Source organism: Miniopterus natalensis, chromosome 11 (assembly GCF_054644295.1).
Source record: "Miniopterus natalensis isolate mMinNat1 chromosome 11, mMinNat1.hap1, whole genome shotgun sequence".
Taxonomy (NCBI): domain Eukaryota; kingdom Metazoa; phylum Chordata; class Mammalia; order Chiroptera; family Miniopteridae; genus Miniopterus; species Miniopterus natalensis.
The window spans coordinates 68,491,985-68,509,235 of record NC_142091.1 but is presented as its reverse complement, the minus strand read 5'-3'; the positions used below and the strand labels follow the sequence as shown (position 1 = coordinate 68,509,235).

Below are 17,251 nucleotides of genomic sequence, written 5' to 3'. Positions count from 1 at the left end.
AGAGGTCGCTTCGTCAATCTCCAGGGAATGACCAGTGCTGGGATGCAAATAAGTGAAGATGAGGGTCCCATGGTAAATAGTGGCCACAGTCAGATGGGAAGCACAGGTGGAGAGCCCTTTTCTCCTTCCCTGGGCAGAACCTGTTCTACGAATAGCTGCTGTGATGCACACATAAGAGGCAAGAACTGTTAGAAGGCAGAGAGCTTCCACCAAACTGGCAAAGACTACCAGGACAATATCATGCCTGTAGGAGCCAGTGCAAGACAGAGAAAAGAGCGGGGAGATATCACGGAAGAAATGGTTCATTTCAGTGGAGCAGAAAGACAGATGGAAAGTATTAGTGATGTGATAACTGAGCTTATGGTGCCCCCCAAAAATGCTCCAATAGCAAGCTGACAGCAAATCCTCTTAGACATAGTAACAGTATATAGCAGTGGGTTGCAGATTGCTATATACCAGTCATAAGCCATGGCAGCCAAGAGAAAAGATTCTGCGTCAACCAAAGAGTAGAAAAAATATAATTACGCAGCATAGTCACTGTAAGAAATGGTCTTTGTATCGGAAACCAAGTCCTCAAGTAATTTGGCGGCAATGACGGAAGAGTAGCATGCCTCTATGAAGGACAATATACCGAGGAAAAAGTACATAGGGGTGTGCAAGTGAGAACTAGTCATGATTAACAAAATCATGCCAAGGTTCCGTATCAGGGTAACCTGGTAGATGGGAAAAACACAGCAAAAAGAAGGCTTTGAAGTTCTGGATGGTCACTAAATCCCAAGAGAAAGAACTCGGTCACCATAGTGCCATTCTCCAGCTCCATTCTCTGCAGTGCTCCTGGACTTCTGAAGTTGAGACAGAGTAATAATGGTAATATTAATAATAACCTCAATGCTAATGAAAAAATAGAAAAGAAATTGATCAAAATAAATAGAAGAGTAGTTTTAAATCTACTTGGGCATCCTGATAACTCCTAGGCATTTCTACAGTTAATGTAGTATAATGCATAGATTTTCCTTTTTTTATTAAATTGATAAATTATCACTTCTATTCCTTTTTTCCCCATTAAATTTATTAGTGTGACATTGGTTAATAAAATTAAAGCTACTATTTCCCACATTAAATGGCACCACCATCAAAGCAGTTGCTGAACTCTAAACCCGGGCTTCACTCTTTACTTTCTTCAACTCTCTCATCTTCCGTCAATGTCCCGTAATAGTAATTAACCACATTATTAGACAGCAAACTCTGAATACATAGCCTCTACTCCTATTTGTGTTGCCTTTACTTCCACAACGGATCAAGCGTTATTGCTTAAGGTGAAGCCTTGTATAGGTAAAGGAACAGAAGTTCTATATTTCTCACCTCGAGACCTGGCTTCACCTCTGAGGGACAAAGGAATTCTGAATTGTTTGAAATCCACAGGTAACATAGAAAGAGAATTCTGAATTAGTTATAAACATGACTGATTCCCAGCTCTGTCACTTAGTGGTTGTGAAACCTTGGGCAGGCCAATTAATCACTGAGTTTTAGTTTCATCATCTATAATAGGAAAGCAATAGTACCTTTCTCATCAAAAAATGTGATAAATTTTCTTCTCCAGCCCCCATATCCTCAGCATCTTATGACTTCTCTGTTCTAAAGTTGGAAACAGAGCAATTCTGAGTCAATCCAGACATCTGTTTTATTTTATCTGGAATCCAAGCTACGGAACATAGCTAGAGAAATCCCCATTTACAAATCCATTAAATTCAATCCAGGAGATATGATACGATATCCAGAAATGTTTTCATGTTGTCTGTAGTGAGAAATTGTAAAAGATGTTGAAATGTTTTTCCTACCTGCCTCTCTGAGTTATCTCTGCCTTCCCTTGCCCTTGATCTAGTTTATAAATCTGAAAGTTGTAGGTCATTGATAGCAATTCAAGTGATACTGTACACATTTTGTCCAGGGTAGAAAATTGATTTCCCTCCCACCCTGTGAAGAAAGTCAATTTTGTATCTATTTGTAGATTTACTTGTGAATTCCTGATCTATAATTCCTTGAATTATCTTTTAAACCAATAGCAACCTAATTAATGAAGTAAAATTTTGATGGGTGTTCATTTTATACTTGTATAAAATTCATAATATTAAGTTACATGTCTATATGATGTATACTATATATATTTATAAATAATTGCTCTTTAACATTTCATATTATACACATTGTATATTCTATAAATCCAATTTACTGTTCAGACCTGCCCTTAAAGATAAGTCACATGGAAGGGGGGAAACTTTATTCTCTGCCCTCCTTCCTAGAGGAGCATACCCATGACTTCATACACACACGAGTAAGGAAAACTGAGTGAAGAGATTCTGGACTGAGAACATAACCTGGTATTTTCTCCATATCGTGAACTAATTTTAAAGTGAAAATAAATCACCTTGCTGAAGTCATGATTTTCTCATTACATGACCCACACCCCCAAAAAACAGGTTAACCTGAATTTTTTGCCCACGTTAGAGTTAAAACAGGAGAGTCAACTTGGAAACACTTCTTCCTAATGTTCTGGGCTGATCATAAGAAAGTAGTTTGTGGTAAACCCAAAACAAATCTAAAAGAATTCACCTCACTTACTGAGCAGAGATAGTCTACACGTCCTGATTCCCCATGAGCAACTCAGGGACACATAAATTCAACCCTTAGCATGAGGGGGACAATTAGGGAACTCCTTTAAAAATGGCAGGGGGGGAGGGAGAGAGAGAGAGAGAGAGAGAGAGACTGCCCTTTGTTCACTCTGTACTCTCACACATCAGCATCTGGTGTTCCAGGGAAATTGTTCTAATTTCACCGTCAACTGTCTCTCAATACTAAAAGACAAAAATATGTGAAACAGTAAGTGCACAGGAATATGGTCTGTTAAATCACTCTCTAGAAGCCAGATGAGTTAAACATATCTTTAAATAATTGTTTGCTGGGAAAATATTTTCTTTTCCATTTTCAAGTAACCCGAGCCTAGCTGTAGCTAACAAACCTGAGTGACAGACATTTCCTCCATGGTTCTGGAGATGTTAGGACCACTGTAGAACACAGTTGGGACTTAGACAGTAATTTTAACTCCTGGGAAATGGGTCCCTTAAGTTACAAATCAATTAATAATTTTAATGCTATAAAAATAAATTAAAATTAAACTAATACTACATGTGGTAGAAGACACATAATTAATCTCTATGGAATAGAATCGGAAACTTTTTTAAATGCCCTAATTAGTGAAGCAATTGTTTAAAACCAAACATGACTCCTTCCAGATTTCATGGTGCTGTATGACATTCCATACTAGGGTCATATGTGTGGGTCACATTGCCATAATGAAGTCACATGAGTGCTTATCATTAATTCCCTCTTTATTATAATATTACAAAATCTCCTAATTTCTAGCAAGGTACAGTGACTAAAGCTATACCAGGATCTCTTTAAAGGCTAGGAAGGTGATACCTACGCATCAAAAAACTATTAATACTTCACACTTCTTGGCATTTGTTATGTGTTACAACCTATTCTAAATATTATATAATATTGACTCATTTCCTCACCATGATAACCAATCAAGAGAACAATCCTGTTTCTAGGTCTCTCTTACAAAGGAGATGATGGAGGCACAAGCATGGTGTTTTAATTTGAATTAAGTCAAAACAAGTGGCAGGAGAGGGCCCCATGCTGCCGTGTGCTTCTTCCCACCCTTATGACTTCATGGGGCAAAGAACAGACTCGGAGCCAGTGCTGAGGCTCAATTTCCCTAATGCATGGGCAATGCTGGAGCCATCAACTGGGACCCCTCCAATGACCTGTTCTAGGTGAACTCTTCTTCTGACTATCCAATGTCAATGTAGGCCACAGTGATCTACTAGTCTATTGTGTATCACTGGGTGTACACAGAAAATTCACAAGCTCTATACAGTCAAAAAATAATTTTTATATTCTAAAATATCAGAGAATATCTTCCTAAAATTGAGGTATCAGAAACAGCACCAAGGCTGAGGAAACATTCTAGTTCTCCATTCCCACATCATCTTCCCCAATTAAATTTAAAATAAATAAATCTCTCATCAGCCCACATTTCATGTATTACTTCCATGAGTTTATAGAAATAACTTGGGGTGATGTTGGTTTGAAGGATGTCTTCAAATTTTCTGGCTTTTGCAATGGAGGCACCTTAGAGACATTCTTCTTTGGTGAAATGTCTATGCAAATATTTTGCCTATTTGACTGCCTCTGCTCTAGTTGTAAGACTTCTTTATATATTAAAGATAGAAACCTTTCATTGGATATATAACTTGTGCCTTTGGATCTTAAATTTATTTCTATGATTGATTTTGAGTTAAATTTTGTATATGGTCTGAAGTATAGGTTTTAGTGCATCTTTTGACATATGAACAGTCAAATACTCTGCACCATTTATGAAATGAAGAGCGCTGGTAGTTTTGTCAGAAATCAACGAAACATTAATCTCTTTATTTTTTCAGTATCAATGGTATTAGATTGATATACACGTCTACCTTACACCAGGAAAAACACCATAGTTTGTAATTGTGGTATGAAGTACTGTTCTTCTTTTGTTATGCAGCCTATAGTCCACACAATAGTACCTCAAAACAGAAATTATCCAGGACAATCTGTCAACGGGGCTGAGGTTGAACAGCACTGTTCATTATACACTTGACCCTGAACAGCATGGGTTAGAACAGTGTGGGTTCACATATGCACAGATTTTTTTTCCTAATAAATAGCTGTACTGGAGTCTATGTATGCTGAAGCCAACTATTTGCATTGATTTATGCCATTTTATACAGGGGACATGAGTATCTCCAAATTGTCATATCTACAGGGGTCCTAAAACCAGCAGATACTGAGGATAGTAGTTAAGATTGCAGGGAGTCAAAAGTTACATGCAAATTTTTCACTAAGAGAAATAGCAGTAGCTTTAGAAAGATTTAATATGAAAGTTAACTGAAAGTTTAAATGTCTTCTTTCTATGCTGCATGATCATTCCCATAGTCTAAAAATTTTTGCATAAAAACAAGTCATAACAAAAGTTGTCTTTATTTACCCAACAAATAATTCTCCTTTTTAGTACATTGTTTTATTCTTTTTAAATTATTTTCCTAGAGTTATTGAGGTATAATTAACATGTTAAAATTGTATATATTTAAAACACACAACTTGATGTTTTGAAATACATATAAACTGTGAAATAATCATCACAATCAAAATAATTAACATATTTATCACTTCAGATAGCTACCTTAGTTTTACCCTCTGCAAACTTCAAGTATACAATACCATATTGTTAACTATAGACACTTTGCTGTACATTTTATCTTGAAAATATATTCATCTTTCTTAACTGAACTTTGTACTCCTTGACCCCTCCCAGCTCCTGGCAATCAAATGTTTCTCTCTGCTCCTATGAGTTTGACTGTTTTAGATTACATGGAAAAGTGAGATCATGCCATTATTTGTCTTTCAACATATATTTCTTAACTTTCTACATGTCCCTACTCCGTGAGGCATAGCTGCTCTCTGGTCACATTCAACCGCACTGGGGAGGGGGAGGACCCTGCCCGCAGCTCCCTCGGCTATTCCATCGGGATCTCCCAAGGCTACTAGGGGCAGAGCAGCCCCTCACATGCACTGTCCCTCAGCATGAGAAGCGGCTGCTTCCTGCAGTTGATGATCCTTAAATAAATTAACCCCTAGGGTGGCCCTTGCACTCTCAGCCTTCCCCAGTCGCATCCCCGCGAGGCCTCCCTGCGGGAGCGAGCCCTGGCTGCCCGCTCGGGGCAGCGGGCACAGCGCGGAGCCAGCTCATGTCCCCGAAGGGCCGCAGAGCCCAGAGTCCATACAGTGAGCCCCGCACGCACAACACCTAGTCACCAGGATTTCCTCACCCAACCATCCAATAAAGAGAAAAGTAAAGAAAACTGCTCACGTGCCAGAGGCAGGGAAAGGGGAGAAACCCCGGGCCTCAAAGACTTCATCTAAACACACGCTGCCTGAGCGCCTTCCTGGGCCCAGCGAGGACGCGTATTTGTCAAAATTTAATCTCAGCATCATGGTGAGAGGTTACCAGTGTTGTTCAATGATTAAAACTGAGGAATGAAGACATTTAAATTACTAGTCAAATTTTAAAATTCGGGGTTGTCATAAATCCTGGTTTTCGTAAACTCAAGCCCAGTGCTTTTTCACATTATTACAGATAGAAGGAGAGAAGCTGCATTGAACAAGTAAAGATAAAGCAGAAATTGACATAAACATAATGAAATCAGAAATAAATTTTCAGTGGTGCATATAAACCAGGATTGAATGAAGAAGTGTGGTTGAGACACATGGAGGAGGGATGAAAAACTTCATTTCATCCCCAGCAAAAACACAACAAAGACCATACACAGAGGCTGAGGTCACTGTAAGTCGCAGTCAGTGTTTGCTCCACAAATTGTAAAGTAAGCGTGATGGTAAGGAGCGATAAAGTGATTTAAAGGGCCACAGTCAGAAATGCCGCCACTTATAACCATGGCTATTCTATGTATGCATACATTTTATTTACATATATATACGCATATGCACACTGAGAGAACAACAAAGACAAAAAACAGGAAACTAATTAAGTGCAATAAATTTTCCTAAGCTCCCTATACATGGCATGTAACTTAATTTTCTTAATATTTCTGTGATATAATTATTATTAATGTCACTATTTTTTAGATATTAGTCTCTATAGTTCCAAAAACATTAGACCCTGCAATAACAATAACAAAAATATAATAAAGGAACCAAGAAATGAACAACAAAGAGAAAAGAAACATATGGGAGTCTCATTCTGTGCATAGCTGGCAAAGGTGATTCTTCATTATAAAATAAGAGGCTTTCGATTTTAAAATTAATCATAGTTTCCAAAATGAATCAGAAAGTGTGTTTCTCAAGAGTTCTTCATTAAGCTTATGGTAATTTTACAATGAACTAAATGTGTGTGTCTTAACAGTCCAATCCCCCAAAACATTTAAAACATTGTAGATTGAATTAAAACAAAGATGTAGGCTGCAAACTTTGAAATATATTCAACTGGACCCTGGTTCTTTGTGGAGACACAAAGAAAAGTGAATGAAAATGAGTCCTAAAGACCTGGGCCCTGCCTGTTCTCTCCACTCTATAACGCTGCGGCCCACCGATTCGCCCCTCCACCAGCCTCCCTGTGAGAACCTGAGTCCTGCTAAGAAAATATCATCTAAGAAAACATTCTAGAGCTCACCACTTTTCGGAAAGCATCTTTCACGTCCCTGTTCCTCACACTATAGATCAGGGGGTTCAGCATGGGGATCACCACTGTGTAGAACACTGTGGCCACCTTGTCTGTATCCACGCCGTTGGCGGAACTGGGCAGGCAATATGTCAAAAGGATGGTCCCGTGGAAGACGGCGATGGCAGTGAGGTGGGAGGCACAGGTGGCGAAGGCTTTGTGCCTCCCCTCCGCAGAGCGCATCCTCAGGATGGTGACAAGGATAAACACGTAGGAGGTCAGGATGATCACCATGGTGGTGACCTCAATGAAAGTGACCACAATGAGCACCATGAGCTCATTTATAGAGACGTCAGAGCAGGCGAGGTTAAAGATCGGGGGTAGGTCACAAAAGAAGTGGTTAATCACATTGGATCTGTACGATGGGATCTTAAGAGCTAAGCACAAGTGAATCAGAGAGCACACAGTGCCACCGAGGTAGCAGCAGGACACCAGCTCCACGCAGAGACCCCGGGACATGCTGACCGTGTAGAGCAGCGGGTTGCAGATGGCCACAAAGCGGTCGTAGGCCATCACCGCCAGCAGGAAGAACTCAGTGATTCCATAGGCACAGAATAAATAAAACTGCACCATGCATCCCAGGAAGGAGATGGTTTTATCTTTGTTTAACATGTTGAACAGCATCTTTGGCACAATGATCGTAGAGTAGCAAAAATCCACAAAGGACAGGTGGCTCAGGAAAAAGTACATGGGAGTGTGGAGCCGAGAGCTGACCTGAATCAGTGCGATCATGCCCAGGTTGCCCAGAACCGTGACTCCATAGATGACAAGGAACAGCAGGGAGAGAAAGAGTCTCAACTCGGGGACATCTGATAATCCAAGAAGAATGAACTCTGTCACAGTGGTGCAGTTTCCCTCCCCCATGTCCACCATCTGTCAGGTTTAGAAAAGCAAATGATAAGGTTTTTGTTTGTTTGTTTGTTTTTAATTTATCTTTATTGTTGAAAGTTCTACAGATACCCTCATTTATTCCCCCATTAACCCCCTCCACCCCGCTCCTGCCCCCTTCCCAGGTCCTTACCTATTATATTAACTTAAGAAAAATATCACATTGATGTCAAACACAGTGTATTTGAAATGCAATTGTCAAATAATTCTAAATGTTCACTGTGTCAGCAGATCTCACTGACCAAATTTGACGTATCAGCAGAAACCTATATGATTCCCAACTGTTATCTACCACAAGAAATTGAGTTGATGAATTAACTTAGGTGTTTTGATGGACTTTGAAATAGATCCAATGATACACTTTGAAGCCACATGATATCAACTCCAGTTCCCTGAAAAATGTAATAACTTTTTTCAAGCAAAATAACAGCTATTGCGATCCTATATAATATACACTATTTTTTTTTAGATCAGTCTGTCAGTAGCATAAGGTTTCAGCAAATGGTCATGTACAGTTTCCTCGTTGGGGAGTGTGACAAATCTCTTTGAGATTAGTGGCTCATGAGTACTGTCAAAATTTGGAACTATGCAGAATGAAAAAAAGATTTAAAATATATACTGAAACCCATCATCATTTTTACTTGTCAATTTAACAAAGTGACTTGGTTAAATATTATGGTATTGCTGAACACCAATAATGACTCAGAAAGATACAGCTCTTGAAGAAATTTATCTGGGTAGCAATTCGGTAACATGTATCCTTAACCCTGACAATAATAAAGCTACCCGATATATTTATGAGCGATTTCATTTTTAGTAAGATGTTATAAAAATTGTTTAATTACATTTACAAATTGTGAAAAATTATATCCAAAGCTACATTGCAGCATTGTTTATTATATTCACAATGAGAAAAAAATAATTGTCAAAATAGAATACTTTTTATACTGTGGTGTGTCATATCTAAAGCAGTAAGTTATCATGTTATATGAAATGATGTTGTGGAGATGACTATTTTTAAAAAATACCTAGTACACTTGGTGTATATATGTAGATTTAAATAAAATGTATATGTGGAGAAATTAATACCTATGGTAGAAATATCATATGTTATCACTTTTACTTGGCTACAAACCTAAAAGATAAATCCTTTACCCATGTTGGGAAAGAGGTAAGTGAAAACTTTCCCAATTCTCTACTGGTTGATTGAGGGAGGTACTTACATTGTATATTCTAAAAATCCAATTTACTGTTCAGACCTGCCCTTAAAGATAAGTCACATGGAAGGGGGAAACTTTATTCTCTGCCCTCCTTCCTAGAGGAGCATACCCATGACTTCATACACACACGAGTAAGGAAAACTGAGTGAAGAGATTCTGGACTGAGAACATAACCTGGTATTTTCTCCATATCGTGAACTAATTTTAAAGAAGTGAAAACAAAAAACCTTGCTGAAGTCAGGTTTTTCTCATTACATGACCCACAACCCCAAAAAACAGGTTAACCTGAATTTTTTGCCCACGTTAGAGTTAAAACAGGAGGGTCAATTTGGAAACAGTTCTTCCTAATGTTCTAGGCTGATCATAAGAAAGTAGTTTGTGGTAAACCCAAAACAAATCTAAAAGAATTCACCTCACTTACTGAGCAGAGATATTCTACACGTCCTGATTCCCCATGACCTACTCAGGGACAGACACATAAATTCAACCCTTAGCATGAGGGGGACAATTAGGGAACTCCTTTATGGTTATAAAATTTCCATTCCATGAGAGAAACTGGAGTGGAGAAAGTTATAAAAAGAGAGAGAGGGAGGGCGGGAGGGAGAGGTGGGGAGGGAGAGACTGCCATTTGTTCTCTCTGTACTCTTTCATACACATCCTTTGGTTTTCCAGAGGAAACTGTTCTAATTTCACCATCAATGGTCTCTCAATACTAAAACACAAAAACATTTGAAACAGTCAGTGCACAGGAATATGGTCTGCTACATCACTCTCTAACTAGAAGGCAGATGAATTAAACATATCTTGAAATAATTGTTTGCTGGGGAAATATATCCATTTCCAAGCAACCAGAGCCTAGTTCTAACTAACAAACCTGAATGACAGGCATTTCCTCCGTGGTGCTGAAGATCTTAGGACAAGTATAATACACAGTTAAGGACTTATACTGTCATTTTTAACCCCTGGGGAAAGGGTCCCTTTAGTTCTAAATTTATCATTAATCTTTTATGCTGTAAAAATAAATTAAAATTCAGCTAATACCTCATGTGGTAGAAGACACATAATTAATCTCTATGGAATAGCATCAGGAACTTTTTTAAATGCCAAAATTTCTGAAGCAATTTTTTAAAATCAAACATGTCTCTGTCCAGATTTCGTGGTGCTATATGACATTCCATATTAGAGTCATATGTGTGGGTCACAGGTCACATTGCCATAATGAAATCACATGAGTGTTTCTCATGAATTCCCCCTTTCTTATAATATTACAAAATCCCCTAGATTCCAGCAAGGTACAGTGACTAAAGCCACACCAGAATTCCTTCAAATACTAGGAAGGAGATAACCTACTGGTGAGAAAACTAATAGTTCACACTTCTCGGGCACTTGTTACCTGCAAGAATCTATTCTAAATATTATACAGTATTCACTCACTTCATCATCATCATAAACAATAAGAGAACAGTCCTGTTTCAAGGTCTATCTTATAAAGGAGATGATGGAGGCCCAAGCACTGAGTTGTAACTTGCAAAAAATCAAAATAAGTGGCAGGAAAAGGCCTCATGCTGCTGTGTACTTCTTCCCACCCTTATGACTTCATGGGGCAAAGAACAGACTCCGAGCCAGTGCTGAGGCTCAATTTCCCTAATGCATGGGCAATGCTGGGGCCATCAGCTGGGACCCCTCCAATGACCTGTTCTAGGTGTGCTCTTCTTCTGACTGTCCAGTGTCAATGTAGGCCACGGTGATCTACTAGTCTATGTGTATCCCTGGGTGTACACATAAACTTGACGAGATCTATGTGGTCAAAATGTACTTTCAAGTAAAAAAATTTTTATATTCAAAATTACCATGTAATAGCTTCCTAAACTTGACATGTCAGAGACAGCACGCTAAGCTGAGGAAACATTCTGGTCCTCCATTCCCACATCATCTTTCATAATTAAAACAAAGAAACAAACATCCCTCCAGTCCATATTTCGTATGTCACCCCCATGAGCATTAATGTGTGGTGGGTCAAATAGAAATCATTTTGGATGATGTTGGTTTGAATTATATCTTCAAATTTTCTGGTTTTTTGCAATGGTGGCACCTTAAATTCACTCTTCTTTGGTGAAATGTCTATGCAAATATTTTGCCAGTTTGACATCCTCTGCTCTCTTTGTAAGTGTTCTTTATACATTATGGATATAAATCTTTCATCACATATATAACTTGTGCCTTTGAATCTTAAATTTATGTCTATGATCCATTTTGAGTTAATGTTCATACATGAGGTGAAGATACATCTTAGTTCATCTTTTTACATATGAACAGTCAATTACTCCTCAGCATTGATTGAAAAGAATAGCCTTGGTAGCTTTGTCAAAAATTAATCATGAATCTGTCTATTTTTTCAGTGTCAATGCTGTTAAATACACTGATATGTACATTTACCTTACACCAGGGTAAACACCATGTTTTCTCATTTTAGCATTATGTACTGTTCTTCTTTTTTTAAATAGCCTACAATGCTCAGGACAGTACCTCAAAATAGAAAATATCCAGGACAAAATGTCAAGGGCACTGAGGCTGAATGGACCTACATATTATGCACTTGACCCTGAACACCATGAGTTTGAACAGTGAGGGTTCACTTATACACAGATTTGATTCACAATAAATACATGTACTGGAGTCTATGGATGCAGACAGCCAACTATATGCATTGATTTATGTCATTTTATACGGGGGACATCAGCATCTCCAGATAGTGGTATCCACAGGGGTCCTGCAACCAGAAGATACTGAGGGTAGTTAAGTTTTCAGGGAACCAAAAGTTATATGCCAATTTTTCACTAAGAAATGCAGCAGCAGCTTTAGAAAGATTTTATATGAAAATTAACTGAAAGTTTAAATGTCTTATTTCCATGCTTCATAATCATTCCCATAGTCTCTAAAAATTTGTGAATAACAAGTCATAGCAAAAGTTGTCTTTATTTACTCAACAAACATTTCTCTTTTTAGTACATTTTTTTATTCTTTTAAAATTATTTTTCTAGATTTATTGAGGTATAATTAATGTGTTAAAATTGTATATATTTAAGGTGTACAACTTGACACTTTGAAATACATATACATTGTGAAATAATCACCACAATCAAACTAGTTAACATATCTATCACTTCACATAGTTACCTTAGATTTACCCTCTTTGCAAATTATAGTACTATATTTTAACTATAGTCACTGTGCTATACATTTTATCTTGAAAATATATTCATCTTCTTTACTGAACTTTGTACCCCTTGACCAACATCTCTCCATTTCTGCCCCAACTAGCCCCTGGCAACAACATTCTACTCTCTGCTCTTATGAGTTTGACTGTCTTATTTTATTTTTTTAATTTATCTTTACTGTTGAAAATATTACAGATGTCCCCTTTTTTCCCCATTGATCCATTCCACCCCCCACCCACTCCCCACCCCAGGCCTTCACCATACTGTTATGTACATATGCATATAAATTCCTTACACTGTTTTAGATTACATGTAACAGTGACGTCATGCAGATACTTGTCTTTCAACATGTATTTCTTTTTTTTTTTAAATATATCTTTATTGATTTCAGAGAGAGGAAAGGAGAAGGAGAGAAAGAGATAGAAACATCAATGATGAGAGAGTCATTGATCGGCTGCAGCCCGCAACCCGGGCATGTGCCCTGACCGGGAATCGAACCCTGATCGCCTGGATCCTTGGTCGACGCTTAACCGCTGAGCCACGCCCGGCCAGGCTCAACATGTATTTTTTAACTTTCTACATGTCCCTGCTCTCTGGTCACATTCAACCGCACTGGGGAGGGGGAGGACCCTGCCCGCAGCTCCCTCGGCTATTCCATCGTGATCTCCCAAGGCTACTAGGGGCAGAGCAGCCCCTCACATGCACTGTCCCTCAGCATGAGAAGCGGCTGCTTCCTGCAGTTGATGATCCTTAAATAAATTAACCCCTAGGGTGGCCCTTGCACTCTCAGCCTTCCCCAGTCGCATCCCCGCGAGGCCTCCCTGCGGGAGCGAGCCCTGGCTGCCCGCTCGGGGCAGCGGGCACAGCGCGGAGCCAGCTCATGTCCCCGAAGGGCCGCAGAGCCCAGAGTCCATACAGTGAGCCCCGCACGCACAACACCTAGTCACCAGGATTTCCTCACCCAACCATCCAATAAAGAGAAAAGTAAAGAAAACTGCTCACGTGCCAGAGGCAGGGAAAGGGGAGAAACCCCGGGCCTCAAAGACTTCATCTAAACACACGCTGCCTGAGCGCCTTCCTGGGCCCAGCGAGGACGCGTATTTGTCAAAATTTAATCTCAGCATCATGGTGAGAGGCTATCAGCGTTGATCAATGATTAAAACTGAGGAATGAAGAAGGTAAAATGACTTGTCCTATATGGAAAATCGGGGTCAAGTCACAGACCCTGGGTTTCATAACCTCACATTATTCTAGATGGAAGGAGAGAAGCTGCATTGAACAAGTAAAGATAATGCAGAAATGGGCATAAACATAATGGAATCACAAATAAATTTTCAATGGTGCATATAAACCAGGATTGAATGAAGAAGTGTGGTTGAGACACATGGAGGAGGGATGAAAACTTCATTTCATCCCCAGCAAAACCACAACAAAGACCGTAAACAGAGACCGAGGTCACTGTAAGTCGCAGTCAGCGTTTTCTCCACAAATTGTAAAGTAAGTGTGATGAGAAGGAGCGATAAAGTGATTAAAAAGGCCACAGTCAGAAATGCTGCCACTTATAACCATGGCTACTATCTCTATATGTATATTTAATATAAACACATGCACAGAGACAGAGCAACAAGGAGAGAAACAGAGAACTAATTAAGTGCTATGAATTTTCCTAAACTCATTACACATGAGATGTAACTTAATTTCCCTAACATTTCTGTGAAATAATTATTGTTATGGTTTCCATTTTTTAGGTGTTAGTCTCTGAAATTCCAAACACAATAGATGCTGCAATGGCAAGAAAAATATAAGAAGTGAGGCAAGAAATGAACAACAAACTGGAGATATACACTGTGCATAGCTGGCAAAGGTGATTCTTCATTATAAAATAAGAGAAATTCAAATTTGAAATGACTCATAGTTTCCATAATGGATCAGAAAATGTGATTCTCAAGAGTTTCTCATTAACTCCATAAAGATTTTACAAAAACTAAATTTGTGTTTCTTAACAATTACACAACCTATTTAAAACATTTTAGATTGAATATAAGTACAGACTTAGGCTGCAAATTTTGAAATATGCTCAACTTTAAGCAGCTCAAGTGGAGAGACACAAAGATAAGTGAACGAAAAGGAATCCTTCACAGAGACCTACCTCCTGCCTGTTGTCTCCACTCTAACGCTGCGGCCCACCGATTCGCCCCTCCACCAGCCTCCCTGTGAGAACCTGGGTCCTGCTAAGAAAATATCATCTAAGAAAACATTCTGGAGCTCACCACTTTTCGGAAAGCATCTTTCACGTCCCTGTTCCTCACACTATAGATCAGGGGGTTCAGCATGGGGATCACTATTGTGTAGAACACTGTGGCCACCTTGTCAGTATCTGAATTGCTGCCAGAACTGGGCAGGCAATACGTCAAAATGATGGTCCCCTGGAGGACAGCGATGGCAGTGAGGTGGGAGGCACAGGTGGCGAAGGCTTTGTGCCTCCCCTCTGCAGAGCGCATCCTCAGGATGGTGACAAGGATAAACACGTAGGAGGTGAGGATGGTCACCACGGTGATGGTCTCAATGAAAGTGACCACAATGAACACCATGAGCTCATTTATAGAGACGTCAGAGCAGGCGAGGTTAAAGATCGGGGGTAGGTCACAAAAGAAGTGGTTAATCACATTGGAACTAAAGGACGGGATCTTAAGAGCTAAGCACAAGTGAATCAGAGAGCACACAGTGCCACCGAGGTAGCAGCAGGACACCAGCTCCACGCAGAGACTCCGGGACATGCTGACCGTGTAGAGCAGCGGGTTGCAGATGGCCACAAAGCGGTCGTAGGCCATCACCGCCAGCAGGAAGACCTCAGTGATTACATAAGAACAGAATAAAAAAAACTGCACCATGCATCCCAGGAAGGAGATGGTTCTATCTTTGTTTAACATGTTGAACAGCATCTTTGGCACAATGATGGTGGAGTAGCAAAAATCCACAAAGGACAGGTGGCTCAGGAAAAAGTACATGGGAGTGTGGAGCCGAGAGCTGACCTGAATCAGTGCGATCATGCCCAGGTTGCCCAGAACCGTGACTCCATAGATGACAAGGAACAGCAGGGAGAGAAAGAGTCTCAACTCGGGGACATCTGATAATCCAAGAAGAATGAACTCTGTCACAGTGGTGCAGTTTCCCTCCCTCATGTCCACAATCTTCATCCTGGACACTAAACCGGGCTGAGGCTGCCTGTCACTACTTGAGCTAAATTAAGCAGAGACAGGGTTGACTCCTATATGAGAATTTAGTCCAAAAATACCAGCAGCATGGGAGAGCAGGTGGTCCTGGAAATCCTGCTCTGTCCTTTCTTCTCTCAGCTGGCTGACCGTGTGCAGGTGAGGCAGACAACTGCATGCAGGGGGAGCTGCAAGTGTATCAGAGAAAGGAGCAGGGGAGGGTCTGCAGCCTGCGTCTCAGGAGCCCCAAGTCCGATAACCAGGGGGCTAATCTATGACGTTACAAACCGCTCAGCCTGATCCTGGGACCAGAGAAAGGTCAGCGTTCCTGAGGCAAAGTCCCGGAGGAGAGCAGGGTCCAGGCACAGCCACCAAGCCAAAGCATGTCCTGCCCTTGGTCTGCTTTGAAAATGTATTTTCTTTCCTGAGGAATGGAGCCATCAGGCTCCGAGACGCCTGATCTTTCCACAAGCTGGTGTTTACTTCTTGCAGCACATCTTCCAATATCCCAGGGTCTGTAAGAAAACCTCTCTCTATAGTTAGTAACCTGAAGCCATTAAGTAACTGCGGTTCTGTTCTTATTAGGTTTGTGCCCTTTCCCCTATCAATCTGTCAGGTTTAGAAAACCAAGTGGTAAGTTTTGTATGTCTTGTGAAATGGAAATAATACAGAAAGCACAGATTAGTATTTTCTTAAGAAAAACATCACATTGGTGTTAGGATGAGTATACTACACAGTAAGAGACTTATACTGTAATTTTAACCCCTGAGAAATGGGTCCCTTTAGTTCCAAAGCTATTATTACCCTTTAATGCTATAAAAATAAATTTAAATTAAAGTAATCACCTATGTGGTAGAAGACACATAATTGATCTCTATGGAATAGCATCAGGAACTTTTTTAAATAACTAATTTATGAAAACACTGTTTAAAACCAGACATGTCTGCTTCCAGATTTCGTGGTGCTGTATGACATTCCATCCTGGGTCATATGTGTGGGTCACAAGCCACAGTGCCATAATGAAATCACATGACTGTTTATCATTAATTCCCCTCCTTATAAAATTACAGTATCCCCTAGATTCCAGCAAGGTACAGGGACTAAAGCCACACCAGAATCCCTTTAAATACTAGGAAGGAGATAACCTACTGGTCAGAAAACCATTAATATTTCACACTTCTTGGACACTTGTTATGTGTTAGAACCTATTCTAAGTATTATGCAATATTGACTCATTTCCTCATCAAGATACCCAATCAAGAGAACAATCTATTTCTAGGTCTGTCTTACAAAGGAGAGGATGGAAGCCCAAGCACTGTTTTAACTTGGATAAAGGCAAAATAAAGGGCAGGAAAAGGCCCCTTGCTGCCGTGTGCT

General features: G+C 39.8%; 2 protein-coding genes across 2 annotated transcripts; both read right to left on the bottom strand.

Moving 5' to 3' along the window:
* Window positions 1-7,264: 7,264 nt before the first annotated feature.
* Window positions 7,265-8,209, bottom strand: LOC107530274 (olfactory receptor 5L1-like). The gene has a single exon (XM_016203960.2). The coding sequence runs from the start codon at window positions 8,207-8,209 to the stop codon at window positions 7,265-7,267; it is 945 nt and encodes a 314-aa protein (XP_016059446.2).
* Window positions 8,210-14,908: 6,699 nt separating this feature from the next.
* LOC148092056 (olfactory receptor 5L1-like) lies at window positions 14,909-15,844 on the bottom strand. Its single transcript, XM_087822369.1, has one exon. The coding sequence runs from the start codon at window positions 15,842-15,844 to the stop codon at window positions 14,909-14,911; it is 936 nt and encodes a 311-aa protein (XP_087678495.1).
* Between the last annotated feature and the right edge of the window lie 1,407 nt (window positions 15,845-17,251).

Excerpts from the sequence above, each read along its gene's own strand:
- LOC148092056 (XM_087822369.1), bottom strand. The coding sequence starts at position 15,844 with ATGAGGGAGGGAAACTGCACCACTGTGACAGAGTTCATTCTTCTTGGA.
- LOC107530274 (XM_016203960.2), bottom strand. The coding sequence starts at position 8,209 with ATGGTGGACATGGGGGAGGGAAACTGCACCACTGTGACAGAGTTCATT.